Genomic DNA, 10,712 nt, shown 5'->3' on the forward strand with positions numbered 1-10,712 from the left:
TTAAATATTAACAGCCTCAGAAACCCAGCCCTGCTTTATCTTATACAGACTGCAGTGTGTCCTTAATAGCTACACAAACTGCTTTAGCATTGACAAAAATAATACTAAACTGAACTGATCTGGAGCAATAACAAAACAATGAATATGATGTTTAATCCAACAGAGTAAACTGCAGTGTGATTGTGATGTGTTAAACATATTTTAATTAAACTGTTTGGTTCAACTGTTGAAGAATGAGTTGGTGTTTTATGCACTCCTGGTAAAATACCCATAAAGCTGTTCAGCAGAAAAACAACTATGGCAGAAAAACATCAGGAAAACAAGGTCCTGGTTGAAGTTAATTAAAGTAATTATTTAGCCCACAGTGCAAGAATCATCCTGCTTTGTAGTTGTTGTTCTCCGTAAAATAAAGTAAATTAAGTGACTGGTTACTGTTACGATTGAGCTGAAAAAATCATCCCAACTACTGAGAAAGAGCAAAAGCCTGTCTACCAGTAAAAAAAAAAAAAAAAAAGCGCTATAAAAAAAAATGTATGTGGGCAAACATTCCTACAAAAAAAACAAAAAAAAAAACAGCAAATACGTTTTTGATCAAAACAAAGCATACAACATAACCTAAATGATTTTACATGGCAGAAGCAAGCACAAGGCAGAGGGGGCTTTGTAATGAGGACATAAAAATGAGGCTATTAAGGTTCGGCTCCATAACTAACAGAGGGCCCCAAAAGGCTATTCTTCTCACTAATTAGTCCCCCCAGGAATCCACAATCACAATTCATTTCCGCTAGAACTGGGCACCGGGCGCAGAGCGCAGGCTTCTCAGTGGAATCAGACCGACAACACAGTGCCAGGTTAACACAATAAAACACAATCATGTGGTCAAGATACTGTCCGTTCTACAGCACCACCACTTTAATTGGGCATTTCAATAAACAACTGCTCCTATGAAACCACAGATACAAGAGATTTCAACCATGTGTTTTTTTTAAGGTGCGACTTGAAAATGTATATAGAAAGATTCATTTGTTAAAAAGGGAGTTTTCAAAATAAAATAAAAAAAGGATCAAACAAGGCTTTTATCTCACCTGCAATGAAAATAAAGATCCATTCTAACATTTAACCTACAGAATAAAACTACAAAGCTGAGCCAGTTACGCTGCAGCTATTTTGTTATTAAATAATCATCTTAGTTAGGGCTGGGCGATATGGACCTAAAGTCATATCCCGATATATTTAGGCTGAATATCGATATATATATATATATATCCCAATATTATTAGATTTTATTGCAAAGTGAGAGCAAATGTTCAGTCAAAGTCAAATATGACATGTCACAAGTAGTTTTATTAAAATCGTTTAGGTGAACATAAATACTGTATAACAGGAGTATCTTTAAAAAAAATCAAAGCTCCATAAAGTGCACATTTAAATAAAAAAAATATCTTAAATAAAAATAGCCTATGAAATAAAATAGGATAATCTTTTTCTGAAATAAATATATTTATGTGAGAAAATAATAACAAACAAAATAATCAAATATGACAAGCCCTAGTAAGGGCAGCATTTATATAAAAACATTTTTTATTTTTAACTATATCGATATGCGATATGGCCTAATTCCATATCACATTTAAAAATATATCGATATATCGCCCAGCCCTAATCTTAGTCTATTTTTTTTTTAAAGAAAAAGCAAAATTTTTTTTTTAGTTCCAGCTCCTCAAATGTGAGGATATGAAGCTTTTGGGTGTCAAACATGAAAGTGAACTGAAAATCTCTGGATTTCGGTCTGTTTATCCAATAAAACGAGACATTTTAATGGTGCTGAAGGCCCTACGATACAATATAATCTTGATACATACATCACAATAAGATGATATTGCATCTTGTAACTCTGGGGGAATTCAGTTCAATTTTAAAAGACAAAGAAATAAGGTCAATTGGATCTTGGGATTGCTCTTTGTATTCATGTAATCCAACTTTTGTTTTTCTTGTAGTGTGTGACTATATTTTATTTTTGTCTTGTGTGTTTGGCGTAAACATTTTGCCTTTGTGCTGCTGTCTTGGCCAGGTCACTCTTGGAAAATAGGTTTTAAACCTCAGAGCTATTTACCTGGTTAAATGAAGGATATTGATTGATTATTGATTGCAATTTAAACACTTGATAAACACGTGATATGCCGACTATTGCAATAACATAGCTTTACAGTGCTATATTGTAATTTACTTTTTTTTTTAAAGTTCATAATTGTCACTAATCTGAAAAGATACACTTTCAACTAACTGACCAACACAGTCATAAAAACCTGTCAATATCCTGTAGCATGCACCTGACATACTGAACGGTTTGTATTACAATCTGCATAGATGCAAATGTGTGTGGACTACTGTAAAGCTATTTTGAATTATGCAACTTGTAACAAAAAATGCATCCATTAAACAACTGGGGGATTTCAGGGATACATTTCTATTTAACTAGGACTGCGCGCAGTACTGAACGGGCCCTCGCAGTACACGCGTGTCGGGGCATGCTGCCGTCAGGGTTTGTGCGTTACAGGGGCCAGTCTACACCACCCCTATGAATTTCATTGCCTTAAGTCTTATGGTCTGGGCACAGTGGCAAATATCAAATTATCCTGCCACCAGAGCGCCACCTAGGGACGGATCAATAAAATCTTCAAGGGTTTTCCTCAGGAGGGCATTGACAATAAGTATACCAAGTTTGGTGTTAATCCAACCAACGGATTTGGAGATATAAAATACTTCAATTTAAAGAGCGCCACCTAGTGGTCATCGCCCAAAATTTTGCAGCGAGCCTCAGGGGCTCATGGGGAAGTAGTAACCTGAGTTTCATGTCATTCAGACACACCAATGTGGAGATATGCAACACTTTGTGTTTTGTGTTGATAATAGCGCCACCTGCAGGAAGTTGTTATTTAATAACTTGAGTATTCTTTGGGTAATCAAAATTATTTTAATAACTTTTTGTCATGAGGGTCCATAGATGCTGTGTGCAAAGTTTGGTGCAAAACGATGAAATTGCCTAGGAGGAGTTCGAAAAAGTAGGTTTGCGACATTTCGCGAATTTGCGAAAAAAAACGGTAGTCGAAAATGGGAGTGGCTTATATCACGAGATTCAGCACAACTCAGTGAACGTGTGGATATAAGTTTTTTGAATGTGCGATGAAGTATGTGGGAGTTATTAGCCAAAACGCACTTTCCTTTATTATAGCGCCACCTAGTGGTGAAAATTCAGGATGACAATAGATTATAAAATTTTTCGCCAGGTGTGACTTATATTTAAAGTTTCATGAGTTTTGGAGTATGTTCAGGCAGTGAAAAATGCGATCATTTGGGAAGAAGAATAAAAAAAAAAATAATAATAAAAAATAATCATTCGAAATACAATAGGGACCTCGCAGGTCGTTGCCTGCTCGGGCCCTAATAACTATAAAAATGTTTAACTCAGCATCATCTAGTGATCTGAAAAGCAATACATTTGATTATTCTGTACCAAAATTCTTATTTGAAACATAAATAGGGGTAGTAGTGCCAGCAAGCTTTTTTGTGATTTAGGGATAAACACCTTTCAGGCCACCCTGAGAAGACTGATGTATAAGTTTATATGTAGACTGCAGGGCTCCCAGAATAATCTCATTATACAGTTGGTGTAGTTCTGTTAGACACCAATCATATATGTGAAAACACAAAGAGTAAGCACTGTTTTTTATATGCCACTTTTTACTGCTATTATTTATTAGATGCTTTTCTGATTGAATTTGGACAAGCACTTTTTTTAATATTAGGTGATATAACGCCTTTTACACTGTATGTTTGTTTTATGTACTGTATGTGATTGTATGTCTATTTGGACGTTAGAGTCTGGAATAAAGTTTTGATTGAATACTGTAAGGAATAAAATGTTAATACATGGTGTCCTCGTATCAGTATTGTCAGCAAAATATTTTGACACTATGCTGTATTGGTTTTTCCTCCACCGCTACATTTTAAGGTGTCACCTTGGACACCAAAAATAATAACCAGCATTTTTCACTATTTCATGATTATTATTATTTGACAAAATAGTAAATTGAGCATATAATTGGTAGAATAATCAATGATTAAATTAATTTTTAAATTGCCGTTCTGGGTAATTCAAAAAGGAAAAATGCACTACATTACAGAGATGAATTCCTGTGGTTAAGGTGCTGCCGGGCTCTGCTCCAAAACAAAAAGAAAAAACCTGCTCATAAATTGGACTGTGCTGCTCCTGTTTCACCACAAACTAAATAGTCTGTTTATATAATGCAGAAGAGGTCAATTCATTCTTATTTCTCCTCGAGTCCAGCAGGGATTGAGCAAACATGTACGTGTAATTGCTGCTGGTACTTTACTGATGATAAACTGCTGCAATTTCTGCCAACTTAAATACATGGAAGCCTATTATCCTGCAATCTGTAACACTGGATATTAACACTAACACATTCTCAATGCGGTTTGGCATGAGGGAGAGTTTATGACACCATTTGGAGCACCATTTCCTTAAAAGCAGCTTGCTTTTTCACTCCTGTGTTCATTATACACAAACACACACCTCATCACTGCTCATACACCCTTTCATCCGTCAATGCAGGAAAATAGACGGGTAAAATTGGCACGGGCTTGCTGCCAAGGGCGCTCTGGACTGAATTCTCATAATGATCCACTCAGACACGATTGACATTAATGGTCCCATTTAGAGTTGGTCAACATTCAGCGCCCAGAGTCTACAAGTTGTACTCATTGGTTATGATTTAAGGATTACACCTTCAACAATGTTTGGACAGGAGCAGCAGCAGCAAGCCAGAAAAAGCATTGCTATAAAAAACCACATCCTCCACAATGCGTGCATGATAAAACCTGTCTGCACCACATCTCACGGGTCAGACACTAAACCTCACAGTGTGAGGCTTTTCTTTTAAACATCATCTAATTATCTGCTTTTCTTCCATGTGCATTTCCCTCTGAGGCTCTGTGCAGTCAAATCATTTTATCTTCTCACAGAGGTCTCTGTGTCAGGAGGCACACTCTAACCTGAGTCTTATCGAGGAAAGTTTTGCATTTGAACTCAAAGATAAGTCTGTGAATTTGACTTTATGAGTGTTGAGTCAGAGTTGTTTAAAAATGAGTATGTGCATCAACTGTTTTTAGTGAGTTAAAGTCATAATGATAGAAACAATGCACAAGTGGGTTTTCATGGCTGAAATGTCTGCCACTTACCAACATTTCCTGTCTCCTCAAGGGGTTAAATGATTGACTGGCAGAGATCTGTCATGGTTGTTCGCTCAGGAATAAGTGAAGAGGGGCACAAATAGCCTCTCAAAGACATAAAAGACAAATAAAAGTGAACCATGTACCTCAATCCAGCGTTGAGCCTCGTTGAACGCGTCTGCACAGCTGACACTGGTCTGCTGGCGCCACTCCATCGTTTATCTTCTGAAATAAAATAAAAAGCAAAAAGCACAACTCTAATGAAAGGGCAAGAGGTCACATTCAGTCAAACTTACACATTATGGAGCGACCTCGCCATGAACCACCACCGAGCTTATCAAATAAGTTAGATTCGTGCCAAAAGACATGAGGAAAATTCATGCAAATTGATTACAAATAGACATATTTTCAAACAGCTGCTTGTTTAGTCACCTTGTGCTGTGTGCAGGTGCTCACCGGTGCAAGTTCTCCGCTAATTGACGGCCAGTTTATCAGTTCAACACTCCGCACTTCTGCCATGGACTTTCCATCACAGACAAGTTCCGCTTATTGGTTAAAGAGGAGACGAGGTCCCGCCCACTCCAACACCACAGGCAAAGTTTCTGAGCTGAAGTGAAACTGAGAGGAGCCGAGTGGAAGATCTGCAGAGGCTCATCGACCCTCTGGTGGCCTGTTGGTGTGTGACACTGTGGTGAGGAGAGAAACCATGAGTGAAACAGACAAACAGGGCCGCAGCTGAAGGCAAGGTTATTACAGTTTTTCTCAGTTGCTTTGGTGCATTTCTCACATCACTATTTACATTTGCACAACAGTTAATACATTCCTCCAAACAATTAGTACAAACTGCAAAACCTAGTTGATAACCTGCAAAAGCGTGTCCCTTGCTCAAAAATGATAGCTCATTCCTCAAAAGCAAATATTCTTGTCAATGAAAGCGTTAGGGACATCAAGATGAAAAGTCCTGACACCATGTTTATGAACAAGATAGTCAAATGTCTCTGTCATGTTTTCATTATGACAGTTTTTGTAAATGTTTTCTAATGCAAAAAAGTCAGATCTCAAGTGTTCAAGTATATAGTGCTCAAGACAGCACTATATACTATTTGCACAGCCATTTGAAAACGACAGTAATGTTGCACATTACTGTATTTAGTGAGATAACTGAGTACAACACACTGAATATGTATGTTTCATATTTTTACTGCATATGCTCTTTGCAATTCTAATTTGTTCACAGCATTGTGCGAAAGAAAAAATACACCCTAATTTACAACAAACATAAAGTCCCTTTGGGTAGAGCTGTGCGCAACTGTTGGAACTGAGCATACAACATAAATATTACTGTAAATCATGACGTTCCTCTCTGTCTGGCCACATAGTTTCCTCTACATCACAGCTAATATCTCTTTCAATGCAACGAGGAAAGTAACTCCTCAAGTGGTGAATCCTCCCTCTGCAGTTAGGCCCACCTCCGCAGAGGTTGAACTAACTGTTGTGCAATTGTTAATAGTGATGTGAGAAATGCACCACAGAGACTGAGAAAAACTGTAAAAACTGTAAGTGCCCTTTAAACAGGTTGGGAATGTTTAGTGCCTTAAACAAAGTGAGAAAATGCAAAAAATTAAACAAGTAAAAATGGACAAAAATAATAGATCAAGGATGCATGAAATAGAGTATATACAATAGAGAAATGAATGGATTCAAACCAGTGAGGAGTTTTTTTTACTTAGATTCTAGACCTAATCCAACCACATACAATCAGATTAAATACCCAAACCTGTTAAATAAAATTTTCTTACTAATGTGGTCTTGATCTGGTGTTTCAAAGACAAACTTCCAGGTGTAATCCCTCATATCACTGGTCCTGTGAAGATTCATTTAAATCTGCACTTAATATAATCTGATGTGTACTTATTATGATAGATAGATAGATAGATAGATAGATAGATAGATAGATAGATAGATAGATAGATAGATAGATAGATAGATAGATAGATAGATAGATAGATAGATAGATAGATGCGTAACTGCTATCCACAACTTGCTACAACAATCCCCAAAGTCCAAGGAATGAAATGGTCCTCAGTGGTAGATATCTTCCTGTCTACTCATGACCAATACAATTTAACACCCTACTTGATTTTTTTTTGTGGCTCCTGCCTCTGAGACAATAAAAACGACCTGCACTCTCTTGTTTGATGAACATTCAGTGGCCCTTGCTGAGTTTAGTTCCTCTCTTCTGGTTGATTCAGAGTCTGATCTCAGCTGCCACTATGGCATGTGAAATGTAAGAAGCCTTGTGTAACCCATTCATTTAAGAGGATGACGAGCATTAAAATGGCAAATATGTAGAATAAAATATTTATATTGGCTAGAAATACAAACAATCTCTGTCTGTCTTTCTGTCCACATTTCGTGCATGGACTTCCTCTGTCCTACTCTGTGGAGAGCAGCAGTCTGATAACATATGCAAAATATGACAGTCAAGGGCAGGTCTCTTCCCACTCCTGCCTTTTACACTGAAGTGATGAAGGATGGCCCGTGACAATTTAATTTTCACACATGAACTGCACATGTCTATGAATAGAAAATTGTTTTTCTTCTGTGTTCGTTTTACACATTTGAAAGCATGGCATAATCAGAGTGTGGTGTGCAGGCCTCATCTCGTATTACAGCACATGCTCGCTCCAATCCAATTTCCTGCCAAATGCCCAAAGAGGTGCACTATACGGGGAACAAGGGCGGTGATAGAATCACAGAATTTAAAAGTGAAATGAGGTGCAGGAGGTGTAGGACACTGTAGAAAATTTAATGAGATGCCTATTAAGAGCACATAGAACATTATGGGAATCAATAATCTTCACAGACTTTTGAGTTATTATCTTTAGCGGGGAAATAAAATGATCATTTTCTGCACCACCTGGTAGTATTATTACTCCAACAGAACAATATGGATTGACTTGGCTCACTTTTGAATGTATAAGGAGTGAGTGTCTCCTGTTCTGGTTTGAGTAACATCTTCAAAACTAGAATTGGAAATTAGAACTAGAATGAGTGTCACCACTTCAGTATCTGACCAAATGTGGAATTTGGTGACAATTTCCCCTTCTGTTCCTGAGTTATGGTTTGAAATTAAGGCCAGAAAAGTCTTTTTGCAGAACATTATGATGTCACAGTGAAGTTGACCCTTGACCTTTTGTTTAGAAAATGTTATCGCTTATAATTTTCAACATTTTGGTGAAATTGTATCATAATTTGCATATGAATCCTTGAGTTATTGCAAAAAAAACATACTTTATGAGGTCATACACGCTAGGCAAGTTTTTCCAAGTTTGTGTGTGTTTGTAATCTTTACTCAGGCTGTGTCTTTGTAATATATATTTAAAAGAACCACTTATTTTTTATGAAAATGCACAAATAAATTGCAGATTCACTGATGTCCCTCAATTACATTTTTTACTTGGAAATATCAACTAATTAAGCCACTGAACTGGTTTAGTGAATATAACTTGGAACGAATGATTCAATTTACATACAAAACTGAGGACACATAACAACAAACAATCACTAAGTAATGCACTACATGAAAAACTGCTATTTTAAAGTTAAAGCACTGAATTCGTATTTCTTTGTAGAATTTATATAGATGATTGAAATAATAATTACAGGGCCAAAAAAATATTTTTTTTCAGTGTAGTGACTTTGACCTTTGACATCTGTCATCAGCTCATCCTGAGTCCACGTGCAGGTTTGTTCCATTTTTTAAGAAATTCCCTCCAGGTATTAAAGAGATATCGCGTTCACAAGGATGGGACCGACATGAGGTCAAAGTGACCTTTGATGTCCAAAATCCAATCAGCACAAATGGTACAATACATGTTACATGTGATATAGGAGATTTGCTTCTGTAAGAGCGGCCTCACCCTGATCCTTGAGGCCACACCCTGACCCTTGGTAAGAACAAAGTCTCCAGTCTATTTGGGAGCTCTGGAGACAGGTGCATATCTGACAGAGGAGATGTTGGAATGTAGAAAAAAAACAATCTATATATCAGATAGAAGAAGGGTTGGAATGTCGACCTAAATAAGGTTATAAAGTCAATTTAGTAGTGTAGTGTAGTGTGTGCCATGTGTGGCATATGGGCTTAAATGCCCTTACACATAGAAAGAAAGATAGAGAGAACAAGGGCTACATTGGGCACTGGACACCTTTCATTCAGCAGCCTCGAATTGACAATGTTCTCCTCCACTGTACCTAGGCAGTGTATTTTTGAAGAGTGATAATAAAGAAAACTAAAAGGAACTTCTACTTGGTCTTCAATCCATTTTTCTCACTCAGAGAGGTAGTAAATTTACACTACGGCTCAAATAAACGTTTGTGCCAAATCTGAAGAAATTCCCTGCAGGCATTCCTGGAATATCACATTTTAAAGGATGGGACAGACGTATGGATGTATAGACAGGCAGCCACAAAACATGCCTCCGCCCCCGGCTGTCCCCAGTGTGGAGGTAAAAACACATTCAAGGACACGTCCACTGACACTCCTAACCTTTATGTATTTGGTTCTGTAAACTACAAACGGACACTTAAAAGCAGCAGGCTGTGACAGGATAAAATATCCCTTGTTCTGTTTCTGCACGTCTGAGTTTCCTGTGCTTTCAAAGCGCAAAAGATAGTGTTCACCCCTTTGTAGTGCTTGACATTTTCTTGAATTATCTGAGCTGGATAGATTCCTGGTGTATTCATGTCACCGTCTTCACGTTAGGCCGTGACCGCAGCTCAGTCTTCTGTGTCAGTAACGGGCTCTTTCCAAACTGAAGGAAACAGTACTCCACCATCCAGCCACATGTGATGCTAATTGATCTTGAAACTGAAGAGTGGCACACTTGAGAAAACAGATTGATGCTCATCATCTTTATTACAGGAATGAGGGTTTGTTGCATGTGTTGCTGATCTGCTGCTGATTAGATCGGGAGGAAGATGAGTCAGTATTAGCCCCAGTATGAACAACTCAACTGGACTACAATGATGCAAACAAGATCACTGGTCCCAGTGGTGCAGTGGTTTATTATGTTTATTATGTCTGTTTAAGATGATAGATAGACAGACACACAGACAGAGAGAGAGAGAGAGAGAGATAGATACATAGATAGATAAAATGCCAAATAATATATTAAATAAATAGATTTAAAAGGGTGAGAATAGAGCATGGCCATAATAATTGTTTTTTTATTTTTTTATTCATTGTTGTTTGTATTTAAAATAACATACAATCATTAAGAAAGAACAGTACAAGAAACAGATAAAATATATAAGCGCTTATAAGTGAACCTCCCTCTTAAACCTATAAATAACTATACTTTACTTAAATTACATAGCTGAAAAGCATGAAAATAAAAAAAAATACAAACAAAATAATGATACAAAGGTGATTAGAACATCTGTAGGGATTTTTTTTTTAG

General features: G+C 37.1%; 1 protein-coding gene across 1 annotated transcript in view; it reads right to left on the bottom strand.

The window, feature by feature from the left end:
- Window positions 1-5,749, bottom strand: part of lmo7b (LIM domain 7b) — a 40,537-nt gene extending 34,788 nt beyond the window's left edge. Inside the window, exons 1-2 of the mRNA XM_059358302.1 lie at window positions 5,683-5,749; window positions 5,397-5,475 (exon numbers count right to left, since the gene is read on the bottom strand). Of these exons, the coding sequence (XP_059214285.1) occupies window positions 5,397-5,465 (69 nt within the window). The 5' untranslated portion in view covers window positions 5,466-5,475; window positions 5,683-5,749. The remainder of the gene's footprint in view (window positions 1-5,396; window positions 5,476-5,682) is intronic.
- Window positions 5,750-10,712: the final 4,963 nt, after the last annotated feature.

The sequence above is a fragment of the Centropristis striata genome, chromosome 2 (assembly GCF_030273125.1).
Source record: "Centropristis striata isolate RG_2023a ecotype Rhode Island chromosome 2, C.striata_1.0, whole genome shotgun sequence".
Classification (NCBI taxonomy): domain Eukaryota; kingdom Metazoa; phylum Chordata; class Actinopteri; order Perciformes; family Serranidae; genus Centropristis; species Centropristis striata.